This window comes from Acanthochromis polyacanthus, chromosome 8, assembly GCF_021347895.1.
Source record: "Acanthochromis polyacanthus isolate Apoly-LR-REF ecotype Palm Island chromosome 8, KAUST_Apoly_ChrSc, whole genome shotgun sequence".
NCBI classification, from domain to species: domain Eukaryota; kingdom Metazoa; phylum Chordata; class Actinopteri; family Pomacentridae; genus Acanthochromis; species Acanthochromis polyacanthus.
This window is the reverse complement of record NC_067120.1, coordinates 16,893,823-16,914,406: the sequence shown is the minus strand read 5'-3', so window position 1 is coordinate 16,914,406 and position 20,584 is coordinate 16,893,823. Positions and strand designations below refer to the sequence as shown.

Below are 20,584 nucleotides of genomic sequence, written 5' to 3'. Positions count from 1 at the left end.
ATGGTAGAATCATGAATCAAGGATTTATTACTAGACTGCCACATTAGCTGACTCACGGCTGACTTCTGGAAGTCTGGCACATCCCAGTATCCTCTGCCCAATAAACCTTGTAGCAGCTGGATGAAATGAAATGGCATTTTAAAAGCTTTTTCTCATAGACCTACCAAGCAGAACCACTTAAACTCTCTTTCTCTCTCTATTTATCTATCCATCTCTCATTTTCCCTGTCTTTGAAATTTAAAGCTACAGTGTGTGCCTACAAAAAGCTGATAATATGAATATAAAGTTGCACTGCACATCATTAAATGCTCATATTAAAGTGTTAATGACTAAAAGTGAAATGCCCTGATAAAGCAATTCTCCAAACTCTGTATATGTTGTCCAAGTAATTTACATCCTCTTGCCAAAACACGCAATTTTGTGTTCAAACTAGAAAGGCATCCAAGAATTACCTTTCCAGACTCCACCAAATAACTAATCCTTATTCCTGTCTCTCCAGTGCCACAGTCAGTATATTTTCAGTGACAGGAATAGTTGGTCACAAGTCTGTTCCCACTGATCCATTCTTGAGTTTTCCCCCCACAGCAGCTCTCTGCTGATAACTAACTCTATCCCACCAGGCATCACACAGTCATTCCAATGCCACCACTGTCTGCTGCGTTGCAAACCTAAATTGAAAGACCAGAAGTGCCTTGGAGCTGCGTGGCTCCTTGAGTTTTATCAAAAGAAGCAAAACCAGTCACAGCCGTGCTCTGGTTCAGATACAGTCTGCCACGGCTCTCTGTCTCTGTGATGCATTGTCTGTCTGGAGAGGGGCTAATTTCCATTTTGGATGACGTTGCTGGTTGTGAGGGCCATTCGGTCTTGGCAGAGCAGCACATGGCTCGCCTGCGTCTAGACGCCTCATGTAAACAAGGCTTAATGAGCCCAGTGGTGGAGCTCCGCCCAGACAGAGTAGCTGGCCTGGAACAGACATCACAGCAGGAGTGTGCATCTCCTTCAGAGGCTGCACTGGAGGCTTTTATTTGGACGTTACTGTCAGTCTTGATATAAAAAGGCTGTTGCAATAGACGTCATTCACCCACACAACCACTCTATCTATAACACATGAAATTTTAATGTTGTACTTCTACTTTAAACAGGTCTATAAAACACTGGTGGGAATTTTGTTCAAATAACTGCTACAGCTGATACCTGCCTGAGTTGTACTCAAAGCTGACCCCCTACAAAGAGGGCAGCTTAGAGAAAAGTGCACCTACTGACTGTGAAAACTGCCCCATGTGTGACCAGAGGACTAGGAGCATTTGGATATGGCTCTTCCTACGCCTCGGTGACCCTGCTAAAGTATAAATCACACCCGTCTGTCTAGGCCATCCTGTGCCGGTGAATCTGTGACTCTGACATAGCATCCCAGCATACCAAGACACTTGGCCTTTGACTTGCAGGGCAGAAAGTACAGAAACGGTACTCTCACTTCACAACTTATATGCAACTGCACTTTAATTCTCTGCATGTGAGGAGGGCAGCTTTCTTTATCACCTTGTAGATCAAAGTGAATTAAACTAAATGACAGTTAAAGGCATAGTTCACTTACTGATGTGAAATTTTTGAGTTATAAAGATGCTTATTTGGATTTTTATATTATTTTTACACATGAGCAATGGGCAAAAAGTTAAAAGGTGCTCTAAATTACTTCATTGCATAACTGTATCTTGTGAAGTCTAGTGTCAGACAATAGAAGCAAACAAATCATAACTATACCATAACTTTAAAGTTGCAGTTGTGTGTTTTATATACAATGATGCAATGAATTAAAGGGAATTTTCACCTTGACTTCATTTCAGTGCAGACCTGCAACACTTTGAAGCTCCCAGCTTTGTAAACTGTGCTTTCATCACATGCCCCAACTAGTCAAGACAAATGCATCACTTCCCCTGATCTCACTCTTTGTCTGTTATCAGTGTTTGACTCTTGCTGGAAATACCGCGACAGGCGCAAGTAAGAAGTTATCAAGCAGTTTAAAATTTAGTCAAAGCAGTATCAGACACAAATGGCATTGGCTTGGTCTCTCCTAATTAAAAATAAAGCTTCTTCCACAAAGGTAACTTACCTTGGCCAAGCAGGACTCCGACCAGAGCGCAGAGCAGCACTACGCACAGAGCCATTGAATGAGGAGAGATTCTGCTGGAAACTGGCGCTAAAAATGTGTTTGTGCTCGCTGGACTCTCCGACGCTGCTTGTTCTACAGGACGTGTGAATAAACGGCGGTGCTCCTTTAAAAGAAAGAAAGAAAGAAAGAAAGAAAGCTGGAGATCGTGGAGGAGAAGAAGAAGTGGATGTGATGGAGCTGAGAGTCGCAGCGTGACTGGAGGAATGAGCGTCTAATTATGGCACCGTGAGGGGCGGGCTGGGGCCACAGACACACACTTATTTCTGATGTAAAATCGTTTTTCTCACCATAAACCCCAAATTAAAACTTTTAAAACATATTGGAATTCATTTTTTTTTTGGCTTCTGCATGTGCAGATTGCATTTAATTTCACCCATTAGCGAGTTTATACCGAAGTTTAGTACCCCTTTATATTCTGACAGGACTTACCTACTTTTAAAATGTTTGAGATGAATGACATATTTATGCTTTTTGGAAATTATAAGAGGTACAGTACTGCCCTGGGAGTTGTGGGCTGTCATATTTTTCTTGTGCACAGCCAACATTAGGATTTGCAAGTGTCTTTGTGCTACTGTGCCGTGAAGTATGCGTGCACACATGGAAATTGTCTTCCCATCAATGGCAGGGTAGACTTTTTCTGTCTGTGACTAATGATTGTAGTGATTATTCAACATCTGGAGCTGGTTTGGGGTATTTTTTAAAATGTGTTGCGGCTATGTCCAGACTGTAAGCCTTGCAAACCTTCTGGGTATCTCAGGCAGACAAAATAATGGGAATTCTAAACCAAACATTTTCACTTCTGCTCTCTTCAGATCACTCCAGTTAATCACTTCTATATTTGAGATTGGATGTAAAATCAGAAGCTGTGCCACTGCATCCTCCTTTAAAAAGACTGTATCTACACTGTGGTATCACAGGTCCCTTTAGGCGTACTGCTGAGACTGCGTTTCTCCAATAAAGTTAATGAATTAAAGCTTTTGTAACTGTGCCACAGATGTGGGCTCACCAACTGCCAGAGTGATCATGAACTGTGAGAAGGGGCCCGGCATAAACAAACCACAGACATACATGGATGTGCACACACACACACACACTAGTCTACCGGATTTGGCAAGACTTGCAGAAATAATTGCTAGACTGCATTATAAACATTTTGTACCAACTAAGGCCCTCTGCAAATTCAATCAGTCTACTGACTCTGGGCATGGTGACAGAGAGAGGTTAAATGATCTTCTAATCAGAGCCATATGTCTCCACCACCAGTCTAGCCAGTCAAGAAACATCACCGAGGACTTGATATCGGGACACCACAAGCATACAGGAAAGCCCACAATTATATGACAGTTATAAATGGATAACTGCACTGTTAAAAGTCTAGTGTGTAACCAGTGGTGTTTTAATCTCTTTGCTTCTCAGCCCACCACAGACTGTATTTGCTGATGGTAATTGTACTCCGCCGCGCTAATGTTTTGCATGTTTCGGCCCATTAAAATGCATAATATGCGTTTGAAAATGTTATTTGTACTTTCCAGACAGTCACTTGCCTCCATTCGTTTCATTACACAGCACCAGTATCGCAGAGCTGGCCACCAGGGGAAAGGATTTGAGTTTAATCTAATGTGATTTTATCTTTCTCTTTTTAAAAAAAATACGGCTGATTTTCTCAGTATTTGTGTCTAGGATCTTTTTTCTACCTACTTTTAAAATCTAGCCTGTCTAGCTTTTAGAGAGTTTGCTTGAGTAGGTGATCCATCACAGTAAACATGGTGTCTGTTTTTATTTTTCTCTGTCATTGCAGTTGCATGGTAAAGCATAACAGATTTTGTATTGCCTCACTACAGCACAGCAATATAACCTTGACAAGAACAAAAAACTGACATGGTGTTTATAGCAATGGATAACCTAACTTCGGCAGGCTTTGTGCAAGTTCCTAGAAGTAGTAGAACAGTCGGAAAACACTAACAGATTAAACACATTAAGTATTGAAGTAAAGACTGTTACTACAGCAGTGCATATTTGGTTCCTGCAGTCATCTATCAGTTAATGTCAGTTAACCGTCTCTGAACTGTAAAAGTTATCACAACAACAAAGAGCACCCCTCTCCTGGTGACTTGTCTTTTATCTTATCTGGGCCTGTGGTAATGTAGAAAAGAGATAATGCACCATATAAGGAACGAAGAATGCCCTAAATGAGAGTCAGACCAGTGCCAGGCTCCGAGGTTGGCCGGCTGCAGTGAACATCTGAGGCCAACTTCTTATGCGCTTTCCAGCCGACCAGAAACTACCGGCCCTCACTCCACCTTTCCACCTCTAATCTACATTTGGGCTTTAACAAGAAACAGCAGCATGGACTGACCTTCTAGCTCATAGGTGGAGGAAATTGGAGTGGCCGAGGTCGCATTCAAACAGTGTTAATCTTGTTGTGGGGGGGTGCAGATACAGTTCCTTTGAAGCTCAACAAAGCTTGTCTTGCCACATCTGTGTCAATCTGCAGAGGGCCACTAACAGGGCCAGGCAGACTGAGGGCTGCACTGTGGGGCCCAAAAGAACCTGGACTCACTGTTTATCAGCACAGCACTGTAAAAAAAGAAAGTTACTGAGTTTAGGTTGTAAAGAAAAGGAACAATGCTTGGTTATTTTTTCAAGTGGGGCATTAATAGAGCCAGTAAACATTGAGTTACAAGATGAAAGACATGTATTGATCATTACCTGGCAAGAATTAAGCAGTTTTACTTTATTCTACCCTGTTAACACCTGCAGGCTTATCTAGATGCAAATAGGCCTGTGGCTCAATCTTCAATATGAGACAATATTTGGCAATACCATGTGTGTATAAGAAGTGATTTTACTAAAACAATATTATCCTAAAAAAAAAACAAAAAAATGACAGGTTCTCATATAATGTAACGCAGGCACTGTGCTTAGTTGTTCACGATAAAATAAATATATAAATGACAACAAAGAAATACGATAATAAAAATTCATATGGCATTTACCTTTATAACATTAAATCTATAGTTCTATGCTATTTGGAAAAGTCACAGAAATAACACCAAACAGCAATATGTACAACGATGCGTGAAAGTGTAAAATCTCACACAGTCTATTATTTTAACAAGCAACTTTCATTTCCTTTGAGTTTTTCATTTACTGTTAGTGCCACAAGGGACAAATCACAAACACCAAAGCTCATGACTACTATCCTGTGTCTAATTACAGCAATATTTACACCCTTAACATACCATACCACATATTAACTCATTAGCTTGTTTGCGAACAATCAATGGTATCTACTCTGTGCAGACTTGCATACCATTATGGCCAGTTAGCTTTACCCTGTAAACACCCAAAACGGGTCAATGTACGCTATGTACTTGCTGCATGGAACCAAGTTTTAATCTTCAAGCTTTAGTAGAGATGGAAAATCCACTAAAACCAACAACTTTAATGCTGTTTATCCCAGGAAAAAGAATTAATTAGGGTCCTATATCATGTATGAGACAGTCTTTGCTTCCTGTACAATTTCATTTTGAAATATATAAAACATTTTTGGTGACCTGAAGGTAACTATGTATCACAAATGTTTGCAATAAAGTGTTCCACACCACATACTATCTGGTGCTGGCAGTGTTGTTAAATATCGAAATGATTGGGAAGATTTGTGCTTTCATGGAACGCCCTCCTCTCCACTGGGACAGCCCGGTGTATCCTGGGAGTCTGAACATGTGCGTTGACGCTTTGCAAGCTGTGGCATACTGTCAAGAGGTGAGAGCTGAGTTTCAGGAGGAGCAGTAGGTATCATCTCCAGTTTGATTTCTGGAAAGGTTTGGTCGGGGTAGATGATCTTTAGGTACTCTTCAAACAGCACTTTAAGTTCCCTGCAGGTTTTGGTGATTTCAGCTTCAGCCTGGCATAGAAGGGAAATCAAGGAAAATAGCAAAGCAGTTCATTACCAGGTATCAAGAAGTGAACAATGCAAAGAAAAGGCTTTTTAAAACCAGTTCAGTCTACAGTACCTCACTGAGAACTGCACAGTTTCCAAATATGAGCCTGATGTCTGACACAAACTCCGCAGTGCTTTGGTAGCACAGACTGTGTTTAGCCTCCAGACGTCTTTTCACAGTGGAAAGATTCATTGGTAGCTTTACAGCCAGCCTGTTATTAGCACATACCTACAGTATTTAGAAAGGGAGAGATAATGAAACAATAAAACTTCATGGACAGATGTTTAAACAGAATCATGATTATAATATTGTATTTATAAAGTATAACAGTCAGCACTGTGCACAATGAGTAATGGATATTTACTGTTTTGTTATGCAAGGGTTCATAATAACTAGAGTCAGTTCAAGCCAAAATTGGACTTTGGTCAAGTGCTTGCGCACAAATGTGTTATATATATACTGTAATGTTGAATTTATTGTCTATAGTTCTCTGTATTTATCCACTTAGTGCAGGAAGAAAGAAAAGTGTTGTACTGGGAGGACAGCTGACTGTATATTTACAGTACCTGATTAAAGTTGCTCTGCTTCTGATTTATAATTTTTCTGGCTTTAGTGGTAAATATGCCATATTACACATAATTAAAATTCTATTTACAGTAACTCCATGTGACACTAATCCTGTTAACTTTTCCTTTCTAGTCAATCATAGTTCCAGACTCACCGGGGTGGATACAGGCTCTCGAAATTCTGAGCTCAGCTCAGAGCATAACAAGTGCAGCAACAGCCTCTCGCATTTCTGCAGTGGTAGAAAAATGCATATGACTTAATACATGTCAACTGATAACTGAGAAACCAAATGCAGTCCTCCAATCTGTAGCCTACTGCTTTACACAGTTAATTACTACATCAAATTTCTAATGTTTGTCTGTCAGAACCCTAATCTGCTTTGTCTGTCCAAATATTGATTCTTAGCTGTTGTTAAATCACTGCAAAATACAGGATCAGACAGCTTATTGCTGTTGAGATTTGATTTTCCTCCGCACTGTTATCAATATTATGTTTTTCCTACAAAATACTCTTCCTGGACAATAGATAATACAATACAACTGACTAGGAAGACAGTTACTCAGATTGATGCATTAAAGTAAGTCTCTAGTCAAAATCTATTTATTTGTGTCACACCCACACTGCCTTTAGATTTGAGAGGTGGCTGTAATACGCTTATAGTTTGGCTCTAAGTGCAGCATGCCAAGGTTTATTTCAGTGAGTTGCAACTGGTTCCACTGGCGACCTGCCATGGGTGTACCCTGCTTTTCACCCTGTGTCAGCTGGGAAAGGCTCCAGAGCAACTGAGCCTGTGTGAATAGGTCTCAATCAGTCTTGCACATCTGGACTGCGATTTTAGCCCATTTGTCTTTGCACAACAGCTCATGAGTGAATAGTCCTTTTCAAGTCCAGCCACAAATTCTCAATTGGATTGATTTCTGGGCTCTGACTCAGCCACTGAGGAACATTTACTTTATTGTCTTCACACCATTTCTCCCCTTCTCTTGCAGATTGCATCAGCTCATCCTCCAGGACTTTCCTATACTTTGCTGCATTCATTTTACCCTTTACCTTTACAAACCTTCCAGGGCCTGGTGGTGAGAAGAATCCCCCACATCATGATGCTGCCACCACCATGCCTCACAAGGACAATAGGGTTTTTTGGATGATATGCAGCTTTGGGTGTCTGCCAAACAACACATTTAGTCTGATGGGAGAAAAGCTCAAGAAAGAACCTTCTTCTAGTTGACTTCAGAGTGTCCCGCATGCCTTCTGGCAAACTGTAGTTGAGATTTAATATGAGCTTTTTTCCAAAAGTGGCTTTGACTTTGCTACTCTTTCTTACTTGAGACATTCACTGATCTCTATTTCACTAACTGTGTGATTTCTAGCACCAAGTGGCTGCACCTGTGTTCAATTGGGTGAGCCACTTTGCTTCACTTATGCAATCACTTATTTTACATTTGGCATGACTGACCATGAATCAGTGAAAATGGCAACACTTTCAAAGAGGATGAATACTTTTTGTAGGCACTGTACGTGCTATATTCAGTCTGCAGCACTCACCTCCTGCTCCTGTTTAGCTAAACTGACTATCTGTGCTTGTTTTGCTGTTAAATTTCAGACTACTAAACATGAAAGATGTGACTGTCAGGCAAGACGACAACTGACAAGGAGATTCTGTTCAATAAAAAAGCGGAGGAAAGTCACTATTATATGTACCTAAGGATTGAGATCACTTCTACTATTCCATTTTTATATACCTTTTGTACACAGGTGAAGTGAGGTGACATCCAATTGATAGATTTTGACTTAAGAGGAGCATAACTGAAATAAAGACAGTATTTATGTCATCGTAATCATATTTGTTGGTGCTCTGCTATGAATATCTATAATTACCCTGCTTCTATTTAATAAAGTTAAAGGCATTATGGAGGATGTCTTTTTTTGTTTAATTTGTCTGATTCACATAAAATGAATATACTGACCTTTAGTGGACTTGTATGTATGGTTTCTAAAAGAATAAAAAATAAAAAAAAATAACTGTGGACATGGCAGGACCTGAAAAACATCAGCCAATCAATGCGCTCGGACCGAGGCGTTTGGTTTGCTCCCTTTCCTGTCAATCAAAAATCTTCCGGCTCAGGCCTAGTTACGTAGATTACGTACGCCTTGGACTTACATGTTTTCTGTATGTGTTGCTTTGGTATAGCTTCGTAGTTAGCTGGCGACTTGTTTTGCTCATCTTTTTTTTTACATAATGGCAGATAAAGATCCAGGGGGACCCAGCCATAAAAGACAACTTCACAAGTGCTGCCCAAGTTTCTGGAGGGGGGCGTTTCTTCATAAATGTTAAGAGAGGGGAGGTTAGAGGGGGGTGAGGGAGAGGTTGTATGTGCGCATGCGCATGCTATGTTCAAAGTCGTAGGAAATTAAATCTCCTCTAATGCCTTTAAGTTTGACTGAAATCGAATTAAATGAAATAATTAACACATATTGTTCATTGGATTTACACGAGCTAAACTTAACTGTAACTGCATGACTTACTTGACAATGTTTACTTTCCAACTTTACGGTAATCAAACAGGTTGTGATAATAATAACTATAATTCCATAATTGCAACCAAATCACAAAAAAAAGTACTTACTTGTTTGTCCATCGGGGCAAATCCTCCTTGAAAATCTGTCTCTGTCTTTACGGTTTTGGCTTCAGGTTTGCAGTCAAACTCCATCTCAGGCACTAACAGGTCACGGCAGAAAGAGCAAAACCATTCCCCGCTGAAAAGAAACAGTCCAGACACTCAATACAAAAGCCAGTACTCAGAAAAATACAAGACGTGCATAATGCTGCTGTCAAATGAAAACTTTACACCTTCAAAATGTGAAAACAACTTGTCAAAAACAACCTCAATGTGAATAGCTAAGGGGTCTTTTTTTCCCCTTCCACATAGGACCACAACCCATTTTTGTAAACATAAAACTGAAAAGAAATGAGTTCTGGTATTTTAATCTGAGACCAGCAATAAATATATTTTGACCGAGCTTGCCTGGGTGACTTGAGGAGAGATGGAACATGGCACATGAGATGAAAAACTTTGGTACACTTATTGCAGCACAACAGCTCTCCACCAGTGTGACACACAGCACACAAGACTTCATTAGAGTCTTCCAGCCGAGCTTGATTTCGGTCGAATTGCTGCTCTTCTGCCACTGAAAGGATGTGATTTGGAGCTTTAGTTTTACTCTGGCCCCACGGACTGGCTGTAGGCTGTGACGGGCTGTGAGATCTGTCTTCTGTGCTTTGGAGAGGAGTTGGGACCTTGTTTCTTTCAACTTTGGAACTGATTTTGGGTTGGTCATCTGTGCTGTCAGGAAGGTTGGCTCTTTGATTGGAATGTGCCTGAAATTCAAAACGGAGAGAGAAAGAAGTCTGAAAATACTACCAGTACCTAAACTGTCGGTTTAAACTTCAAAGTTAATCGACTGATGTATTGGTTTAAAGCAGGAGTGTGCAGTATCGTAGAAGCCAGCAAGAGTAAACTGTATTATTAAAGCATACAACTGAAAATATCCCACTCGCTAAAGAACATGAATTTGTACTGATAGAGTTCTGTTGGAGGACTAATCCATGACAGAGAGTGCTGTCAGAGAGAGTGCATGCATTAAAAGCTGCCTCATGTATGAAAATACACAAACGGGCTACATCACCTACAGCTAACACAAGATAAATATCATCAAACAACACTTGCTCACAACTATGCTACCAAGCAGGCATCCGGCAAAAACGCAGTACACAGATACAGTACATGCAAACATGCCCTAATGTAACTGGAGGAGGATGGAGATGCAAAAATACAAAAATTAACACTATCATCTGCTAAGTTTAGCTTTGGGTTGAAATTTAAATTGTAACGGCCCTTTGTCTGCTGTTTTAGTGCTTGCTAGCTTTAGCAAAATGTCAGGTAGATGGTTAAACAGGCAGGTAGGTCATCTAGTCATCTCATTTGGACCAACTGAAATGATTGACATGCCTGAGACTGTCACAATTCTTCTTTTCTTTTTATTCAAACTTCAAACTTTATTTATTTGTGTAGCGCTTTTCATGCAGAACAACACAAAGTGCTTCACAAGAATTAAAAACAAAGAAGGCAATAAATAAATACAATTAAAAATAGAAATAAAAATTAAAATAACCCAACTCTCCACCCTCCCTACATATACACACACGCACGCACGCACGCACGCACGCACGCACGCGCGCACACGCACGCACACACTTATTATCAAAGCCACTCAATGTATTAATCACTGTTGGGAAATGAAGAGACCTTCGACAAATATGACAAAAAAATATTCAGGGATACATGGCATGCGTTGGCTTTCACACCGACATGCAGTATTTGTCATATCCGTGCCACATAGTTTTTCTCTCCAATAAGAAATTATTACTGACATTTTAAGCTGGCTTTCTTCTGACATAGCCAGAGCTACAGTATCTGTCCAGCTGTGTCAGTACTGCAGACTGCTCTGGCTGCACCTCATCATCATTCTGCAAAAGGCAAAATCACTCTGGCTTGTTTGCATTTCTTTAAACCAGTCACTATTTTCCTTCATGATGCTAAGCCCAGGATTCAGTAATGGTGTCCTTGCTCCTTGCTTTGGTGGAACATTTGCAGGCTTGTCTACAAACAAGATTAAAACAGCTAAGTCACCCAAAGAACCCAGTAGGTCTGCCTTTAGGCACAAACGAAACCTTGCCAAAACTTGCAATTTTCAGTGTGGAGCTTGCTAGCTCAGAGGTAGTTTTTTTTTCTGCATTGAAGGGATTCTGAAGACAAAGAAATGCATGGCAGAAATGGCAGCCTCATACCTCGATTCTACATCCGGTTAGTCAGACTGGCCTGTTTTCAACTTGTCTGACTGCTTTTGTTTTTGGAATCTTTCTGCACTGTATCAAAAGTGTTCCCAGGTCCCGTTGTTTACGTGCATGAGTAAAATTTTTATTTGAACTGACTGAAATGATGGTAAAAACGCCACTAATGTGACCCAATTAAGAAGCAACAATTTACCCCATGCTTTTAAGTTTTACAGTTAAATGCAAAAACATCTATCAATTATCACGTGTAATACTATTCAGACTGAATAATAAGGATTTATTGTCTCCTCACATAACTGCTGTCATCATCTGGCTCATCTTTGATGACAATGACTGGCCCTGGAGATGATCTTCTTTTCCTCTTGACAGCAGAGCCCACTCCTCCATTAGCCCTGTGTGTTTCTGGAGGTTTCCAGGAAACTGTCCTTGAGAGCAAAACAAACACCAATTAAAGCAAAATTCACTGGAGAGAACAATAGCACTTGGGGACTAGGCTCCTATCAGAAAAAGAGAGAGGATCTGTGCTTGTGTGTGTTTGTGAGCATGTCACAGTGGTCCCCTACCCTTGTTTTTCCTCCTGGGATACAGCAGTGTACCCTGGTGAATTCTGCTGTCCTTGCACTTGAAAGAGAAGAAAATATTTGACTATTACTTTATTAAGAACACAATAACGGATAAATTCTGCAGGTCACAAAAAGGTGCAAAGGTGCAAGAACACTGATGGATAAACATACCATTTCTGTTTGGTAAAGACAGCGTTAGGCCCTGAGGATAGTTGGGATTCATCATGTACACTGGACCTGCTGATTCATTCCTCCTGCTCACATATGTGGGCTCAATCTAAACACAACACTGCGTTTCATTTACTAAATAGGTGATATTATGCAGTGGCGACTGTCATGCACAGGTACTAGAGGGAGCTGCTTACCACCTGTCTTGATTGAGGCGAAGTGACACCACCATTGATGGACAGTGGTCTTATAAGCGTGCAAGGAGGTGAAGCAGAAAACATGTCCACAGGTTTGGTTTGGTAGCTGGAGCTGCTTCCCATCACCCTCAGATGATGCTGCAACGAACGTGGGAATTAAAGAAAGACAGAAAACAAAGCAATCTTTGCAATGCTAGATTCTTGTCAAGATTTGTAATCTTGTGACGATAAAGGTGGAGATATAAAGGTGCACTTTTCACTGCTGACTGTGTGGGTTGAGCGTAGATAGCAGCAGCCAAAACATTCAGCTCTAGGTTTATCTGTTCACGAGATTTAGCTTCGGCCTTTTATAGTTTAAATGACACAGATATTTTTTTCAAATTTTGTCTTACTACCCATTATGCAACAGTATATAGCATTTATATAAAACATTAATATGCAAGTGTCTGTTTTTTTTTAGTTCAGACACACTAACTGGACCATATCAGCATTTTTTTCTTATATTTTTTGCCTTTATTAGATAGTGACAGTGAAGACTTGACAGGAATCAGGGGAGAAGAAAAGTGGGGAGAAGACATGCAGCAAAGGGCCGCGAGCTGGAATCGAACCCAGGCTGCTGCGTCAGAGACCAGCCCCTGCACATGGGTCGCCCGCTTAACCCGATGAGCTATACGAGCGCCCGACCAAACCAGCATTTTTGATGCTTTACTGCATTATGCTTACTCACTGCTTTAAATCATGACCCCCAACAACCTAAATCAACTTATTACAATGAGTACTGGAGTCTTACTTTAACAAAAAAAAAATGCTGCTGAATTTTGAACTGTTTTATATTGTGACATTACACTGATATCAACAGAATCTGATCAGCAACCACTCACTGAGTTGCGAGTGTTAAACTCTTGACAAATATTTTCTTTTCTCATTTAAACTATGATTTTTGTCTATCGAGTTGTAGATATTTACTATTATAAATACATACTTAAAATCTGAAACTGATTTTCCAAGTGCTTTAGTCACTTTTCAGCAGTGACTGTCTTCAGAAACCCCCCAGTAAGCCATCACTCAGAATCTTTTCCACAACAATATGACAGTCAGCTGGCAGAGATTTGCAACTTGCCTTATCATGTCAGTTTTCTTTCATCATGAACGCGATGAGGTAACTGCTAAAACTGATCTGGACTGACAGCTACTAGATTTACAATAACACTGCAAACATCTTGTAACATTACAGTGTTGTCAGTTTTTCTTAATTTACATTAAGTTGACTGTACTGTAGTGAAGCATAAAAGAAAAACAACAGCTACCCAGAACAGAATGTAAAAACCTACTACAGCATGACAACTGCACGCTTTGAAAAACTCCTAAAAGTGTGAAATATACATGATTTTTTTGTGAAGTATGCGATATACTGCGGTATTTCTTTACTATGAGTTCCCTATGGAACTGTAACAGCTTGCTCACATCAGTCTGTGTGCACTTCACATGCCAGTATTGTCCTGTGCATGATCCTATACTTCAGAGTGGGAACCAAAACACCCTCTGAACTAGACTAAACAACTTGGATGACAAGATACTATCGGGCCTTCCTTACGGAATTTTTGGTCCTCTGTCACACGCTGGCTGCTGCTGCACCGCAGATTAAGCTGATTTACTTTATGATTTTGAGTCATAAGCTCATCCAAGACTAAAATCCATCCTGACAAGGAAAGGCATAAATTGCCCAGGATGTGAAGGCTGTCAGCTCTATTTAGGACAATGCCATCTGCTGTCGGTGCTTGTTAAGAAGCCTTGTCAATCAAATGAGCACGCATGCACACTCACACACAGAAAGGCACAACAACCTGGGGAGAAAATCCGGGGCTCGGTAAGCTGCTAGTTGGGCTGACATGGTTGGTCGGAGGCATGACAAACCTACGGCCCAGTTGGGGATTCATACTGTGAGAGGGAGAACCTCCCTGTTGGGGCCCTGGGACGGTCCGCGGCAGTCGGACGCTCTGGTACCACGTCCAGGGTGGAGGAGGCGGTTGTGGCTGCCAGTTAGCCAAAGGGTTTAGCTTGTCCACCTGCATCTGGAGCTGAGCCAGAGTGCTATGAGGAGCTCCCAGGGCAAAGCTGTGGGGTGAGCCTGAGGGGCCCTGCCCAGGGTGGGTGAGCTGATGAGGGATACCCTGAAAACCAGCCAGCTGGTGGCCTGGTACACTTTCTACCACTAAAGAGCCTGAGGGGACATATACAAAGAGACAGGGTGAGAATAACAAGAAGGGATGAAAAATACAAAATACAGAAGGAACATTCCAGAGAACTTTGGGGAACAGAAGATTTAAGCAAAAATACTGAAAAAAGTCAAGTTACAAATGCAAAAACAGGCCAAGTAGGGCTACAAATGACAGCAAACTGGCCAATATTGATTATAATATCAATTAATCTGTTTAAATTAACTGCTTAGTTGAGAAAATGTAAGAAGAAAATGTAAATTTGATTATTCCAAAGTCCAATGTGATGGCATCAAATTGCTTGGTTTGATATTTCAAAACAATACATATTCAATTTACAGTGATCTTCCCTGTCAGGATCCAGACAATGTTTGGGATTTTTATTCAGTAGAAATTGATTGTGCTAGACTTAAACAATCATGTAGCAAAATCGTTAATATTTCTGACAGTGTTTCAAGTGACAGAGAATAATCTAATACTTTAGTACAAGCGCCAGGCTTAAACTGAATAGCAACTATTGCAACGGCCAAACAATGTTTCAACTCTCTAAATCCTTCTGAATTTCCCCCATAGCTGAGCATCCTTCCTCCAACTGATATCTGTCCCAAACTCATGCTTGCTTAAAAAGTCGACTATGAGTCTCAATTGAACTATTTGTACAAATGCTGCAACATTTTTAAGGCAGGAGAACACTACTGCAATAAGCCAATACTACACAGCACTAAAATTAGAATGAGGTTTCAGTTTATCCAAAACTATTAAAAAAGAAGAGTGAAGAATCCCTTCTCAGAGTTCCAGATCATTTGTTTATGTCTTACCCAGATCAACATTTGAGGCCCAGTACGAGGCTCGACACTGGAAGCGTACAGTGCTCTGTGGTACAAATGAGACACTGCATTTTGCCTGCAGGAGGTTTCCAATCTGAAACAGAATCTGCAACAGAAGGGGCATGATTAATAATTTTCAGAGGACACTTGTGCATTACAAAAGACACATGTTCCCACTTTAACACGTCCAAGATAGATCAGACTCCTAAATGGCTTACAGAGTTAAGCTGACTTTCAGCTTGGGTAAACAAGACTGTTGAGTGGATAAGTGATCAGACAGGCCTCACCAGACGTTTACAGTACAAGAGGGCCATGCCCCCATTCCTGGCTGTGGCCCATTTGGTGAAACTGATGACATGATCCAGGTGTCTGGATAGATAGCCAATGTCCTCCTGTTGTTTCCGCAGGACACTCTCATGGTCCTTTGTGACAGCCTGGAAAAACAAGAATAAGTGAACGGTGCAGAGTTCAAACTGCTTGAGGGGATGCAATCTGGGCCTCAGGGTAACTCAGTCAGCTGAGCATGCAAGAAGTAATGTTCTTATGGAGAGCACAGCAAGCTGCAGGACTACAGCATGCGGTAAAACTTATAATTGACACTTGACATTTCATTATATTTTTCATATGTGTCAGTTTTGTCATACCTCAAGTTGACTGACTAGCATCTTGCCTTTCTTGTTTATCTCGAGAATCAAACTGCAGATGGACTTCTTTATTTCATTGTGAATAGACGTTCGGTTCTGATCAACCAGTAGAAGTCTGCAAACCATACGTCACCACTGTCAATAAGTAACTTTTGCACACATTAATTACTGTTGGATGATGCATCAGTTTTTTGCGATGTCAAACAGAATATATTAAATCCACAACAAATTTTGGAGACCTATTGTTGTAACTTAAAATATTAATTGTGCTATCCGTACGCTGCTGCTAGTTGTTGTTATTCATGAGATCTAAAGTTTGTATAGATGAGCAAATTGGATTTTTACTCTCAAATTGTAACTGTCTCAGACTCTTTTTTTTTTAAATGCACAAACCCGTTGAAAAGTGAGATACATTACCCATTGTTTATGGAGTCTGACACCTCTTCAATCAGTTTCTTTTTCTCCTGTAGCTGATGGGTCATTCTCTCCATGTGCTGTTTGTGGTTTTTATAAGCATCCTCAAGGAACTGGTAACTAATTAAAAAAACATTGAGGAGTCAGTGCAAACACACTAATAACTAAATAAATGATGACATATCACCACAACATTATGGTCTGAATAAACTGTTAATGTTTTTTTTTTTCTTTTCCCCTCCGGAATGATGAGCAGATTTATAATAGTACACTTGTAGATGGCAATGGAAAAGACAGTATGTCTGCATAGACCATCAGTCATCCAGGTCATAGTCATTCTAAGTGTAGTGAGAGGCACTTGGACATATTTTTGGTTCTTGACAATGTTTCACCTCTCATCCAAGAAACTCCCTCAGTTCTAAGTGACTGATTAAAGTTCCAGGTGTTTATTCAAGACGGATGAGAGACAGACAGTTTGAGAGAGGAAAGAAGGAAGCCATCTTCATCTAATTAGAGCAGCCACCTCAAAACAAGGTAGGTGGCCAACGGCATCACCTATCTGCCACATACAACATCCCTCTCCAGGCAGTTTTGGCCGTTCAGGTCCTGATGGCACAAAATAACCACCAGGAACTCCCCGCTAGTCAATTTGAATGGAGTAATCCTCGATGACAAATAAAACTTCTTCATGAACAAAAAAGATCAGCTGCCTTCTAAGTAAGCACTTAGCCTTGTTTGAGGACGCTTCCCATGTGTTGGGCAGTATACTGAAACCGATATCATAACTACAATTAGAGTTTTTTTAATATTAATACTGTATGTGACTCCCTGTATGCATTGTTTATATAAACTACGTCACTTAGAAAGTAAGGACTGCCATGTCTTTGTTCAACATAATTTAACAAAACTGAAATTTATCCAGTAACACAGGAACTGATGAATCATGTTACATTACACATTTTGACAGTACTTGTGGTCCTTGTGCTTGACAAGTTGGCAGTCACGGCAGGTCAGTAGGTCACAGGTCTCACAGAATAGTTTCAGTGGCTCTTGTTTGTGGATGTCGCAGAACATCGGCCTCTGAGTCGACACACCGTGGACCTCTGGGAAACAACAAAAGGCTCAATGTTTGGCACATGATAACATCTGATTTATCCCTACACCCTAGTACTTGGACTGTGCAGCTGGTGTGAAGCTAATTCCTAAACCATGTAAAAGTAGAATAATAATTGTACATTCATCACCAGCTGCGCTGCTCCCAGAATAGCTTTTTCCTTTGTCATGGAAACAGCACAAGTATTTCACAGAAAAAAATGGTGACATAAGGACACAGGTTATAAATACCTTGCGGTACCTCTGTCCTCTGTCTAATGGTGTGGTCTTTAGTGAATTTAACCCTTTGGTGGGCCTCCACACAGGTGGCACACAGGTACTCAACACAGTCGACACAAAACGCAGCAGCTTCAGTGTTGTCATCACAGGTCATACAGAGCTACAGCCAGAGGAGACAAGCATCTGAGGCTGATAAACAGGTGACAGTGTCTCAATTTGTGAAATTAGAGAAAACGTGCAAGAATGAAATTAGCGCAATGATCTGACAAACACAAGCTGCTACTCCAAAGTGATAGGTACATTTACTACCCAGATGTTCCAAGTACAAACCCTCAGGGCAGAAGCTGGTCATATGGGAATATCCATTACCCTGAAAACTAGTAACAAGGCTGCCCCCATATGGTAACACATTTTGTCACCAACCTGGACTGTCCTCTCCACTGTGCTGCTAGGAGCCTCAACAGAGTCCTTCACAAAGACATTATCCATCACATCTACCTCCATACACTCCTGCCTGCACACTGGACAGCGGATCACATTCACTGGAATCAAACAGGAACACACATGTTGGTCTAAATCCGAAAAACTGGGCTGTGGAAAAATAACTGGCATATGACACGATTTACATATAGTCAAAAGGTGAATACAGGGTTACAAACGTGCATGAAGTTTGGTTTTTAGCATGCAAAGAAACTGTAACCTTCAATCGATGCGTGGTCAGTTTGTAAACACAGGAACTCACGTGGTTTGGTCGCGCTGTCTACCTGGGAGTTTGGCGGCTCTGGCATGGCCAAATTCCTTGAGGGTGACGGCAAACATTTCTTACAGAAAGAGTGGAGACACGGCAGAAGTTTGGGCTCTCGGCTGTGAAAGTTTAGCTGGCAGACAGGGCAGGTGTCCAGGTAAACGCGGGCGGTTGTACCGGACTTCTCCTCTCGCACTGGCTCCGCTTCGTTCTCCACGATGATAACAGCAGCGTCCAAAGGCTGCTGTTTCTCCGTGCAGTCATCCATTGGCGGCACTTTTACCTTCCACGGCTGGGTCTAAACCCCGGTAACAAACACCTGCACGGTCCTCTTCACTCTGTGCCAGTTCGGAATTTTAAAACGCCGCCTCGTTTATTCACTAATAATACTGTAAATTACTAAATAAACGGCAGTAAATCGCGACTAACCTGCACCGCGAAACATGAAACACACCTCCTCCTCCTGCGCGTGACGCTCGCGTGCCGCAGATGTTGCTCAAATTGCACCGCACGCGCTTGTTGCGGTACGAGAGGGGTGGGGTCAAAATAAAACATGTTGTCATGGGAAACAGGGCTGCAGGATGGAGTCCACCGGACAGGACAGGCATGTTGGTATGATCTCCGTCACTATGAAACTTAGTACCACCTAGTTAAAGTTTGTTTGTTTGCTTGCTTGTTTTCTTGCACCCCATTGTCTCTGATCTAAAAACTGTACTACCTAATAACCACTTGAACCTGCATAGCATCATCACAACCAACATATTTGCAACATCTTCTCAGGTCATTAATCATTAACTTAAGCCTGTTGTATTCTTAATTAATAAATCGTTTCCATTTGATGGATCTATATTCTAGTTTATTTATAGATTACATTAGATTCTACTTAAGATTCCACTTTGTTATTCTTGCAAGTGCTAAGACAATAAAATGCAGTTTAGCATGTAGTACAAAAGGCAAAAGAAACAGCAAAAAAAAATTATAAGGTCATTCTGTCTCAATTCACTATTTAAAAAAAAATTCACACCTTAACATCTCATATTTGTCCATTTTTTTTTCTTTTCATATGTATGTTATTAGTATTAAGTACAACATGCAAAATCTCCTGTTGGTTCAATCACCTCTTGGACTGACCAATAAAGGTTTTGTCGTTGGTGGAATATCAGAGTACAAGCGTTGATTTTTTTTCCCCTTTAAAATCAAATTTGCACCATTACTGGTTTGTGTTGTTTTATAGAAGCAGGCTGTATCATTGAAGACCACATGTACATATTTTAGGACTCTTGCTCCACAGATTGGTGCTACGAAAACAATGCAAAAATCGGCATGATCCCACCCCTGTTTAAAAATTTGTTAGTCAAACACTAATGACCCCAGATTTTACACGTGATCAACTCAATCATTATTTACCACTTTAAAAAAAATCTGTCAAATTAAAGATGGTCAGATGTGGAGGATTTGGTGAATTGAAGCAGAATGACCGTATGTGCAGTATGTTATACTATAAACAGAATGAACAAATTTGACAGAGTGGTATGAACCATAGGCGTTTCTAGCCCATTTTGGGGGGTGCTCAAGCACTCCTAAATTAAATCCCAGCACCCCTAAAGTCTGAGAGATTTTTATTTTTTTTGTCTTGCATGTCCTTTTTTTTTAACAAACCAGAAAAGTGTAAAAATCATACAGTACCTGGTTTAAACCAGGATATGTGGCATAATTCTACCACTCAATACCAACACATTATTATCATTACAAGTCCTCATGTTTGCTGCATTTAATCATAGCTTACTGTTTATGTTGTTAGGTAGGAGTTAGCTGACGTTTTTTCTAGCTAGCAAATGTTCCAGGTGTTCAATGTCTGTTTGAACCAACTGGACTGACTGGATGCCCATTAACATTATAACTCCTGTTATGTGTGTGTGCAGACAGACAGACAGACAGACAG

At 40.7% G+C, this 20,584-nt stretch overlaps 2 protein-coding genes across 4 annotated transcripts in view; both read right to left on the bottom strand.

Annotated features, from left to right (window-relative positions):
- Nucleotides 1-2,387, bottom strand: part of fbln1 (fibulin 1) — a 34,724-nt gene extending 32,337 nt beyond the window's left edge. The window contains exon 1 of one of the 2 annotated variants that reach the window (XM_022206524.2): nt 2,111-2,387. In XM_022206524.2, the coding sequence (XP_022062216.2) occupies nt 2,111-2,165 (55 nt within the window). In that variant the 5' untranslated portion in view covers nt 2,166-2,387. The remainder of the gene's footprint in view (nt 1-2,110) is intronic. The other variant, XM_022206525.2, reaches the window with a different exon arrangement.
- Nucleotides 2,388-4,842: 2,455 nt separating this feature from the next.
- LOC110959603 (transcription intermediary factor 1-alpha-like) lies at nt 4,843-19,419 on the bottom strand. 2 transcript variants are annotated; one of them, XM_051952802.1, is made up of 18 exons: nt 18,640-19,419; nt 18,321-18,439; nt 17,910-18,057; nt 17,521-17,668; nt 16,569-16,685; nt 16,152-16,266; nt 15,795-15,941; nt 15,499-15,613; nt 14,309-14,685; nt 12,465-12,602; nt 12,271-12,376; nt 12,100-12,157; nt 11,829-11,961; nt 9,708-10,060; nt 9,309-9,438; nt 6,836-6,910; nt 6,187-6,342; nt 4,843-6,077 (listed from the first exon to the last, which is right to left on the bottom strand). In XM_051952802.1, the coding sequence occupies exons 1-18, from the start codon at nt 18,908-18,910 to the stop codon at nt 5,838-5,840; spliced, it is 2,946 nt and encodes a 981-aa protein (XP_051808762.1). In that variant the 5' UTR covers nt 18,911-19,419; the 3' UTR covers nt 4,843-5,837. The 2 variants fall into 2 exon arrangements, with proteins under 2 accessions (XP_051808762.1, XP_022062214.2); XM_022206522.2 differs by having other exon boundaries at nt 17,536-17,668; nt 18,640-19,418.
- Between the last annotated feature and the right edge of the window lie 1,165 nt (nt 19,420-20,584).

Excerpts from the sequence above, each read along its gene's own strand:
- LOC110959603 (XM_051952802.1), bottom strand. The coding sequence starts at position 18,910 with ATGGATGACTGCACGGAGAAACAGCAGCCTTTGGACGCTGCTGTTATC. Across the intron at positions 15,614-15,794 it reads TCTTGTACTGTAAACGTCTG|ATTCTGTTTCAGATTGGAAA; the intron begins GTGAGGCCTGTC and ends CTTCTGTTGCAG. Across the intron at positions 6,343-6,835 it reads GAGAGCCTGTATCCACCCCG|GTATGTGCTAATAACAGGCT; the intron begins GTGAGTCTGGAA and ends TAAATACTGTAG.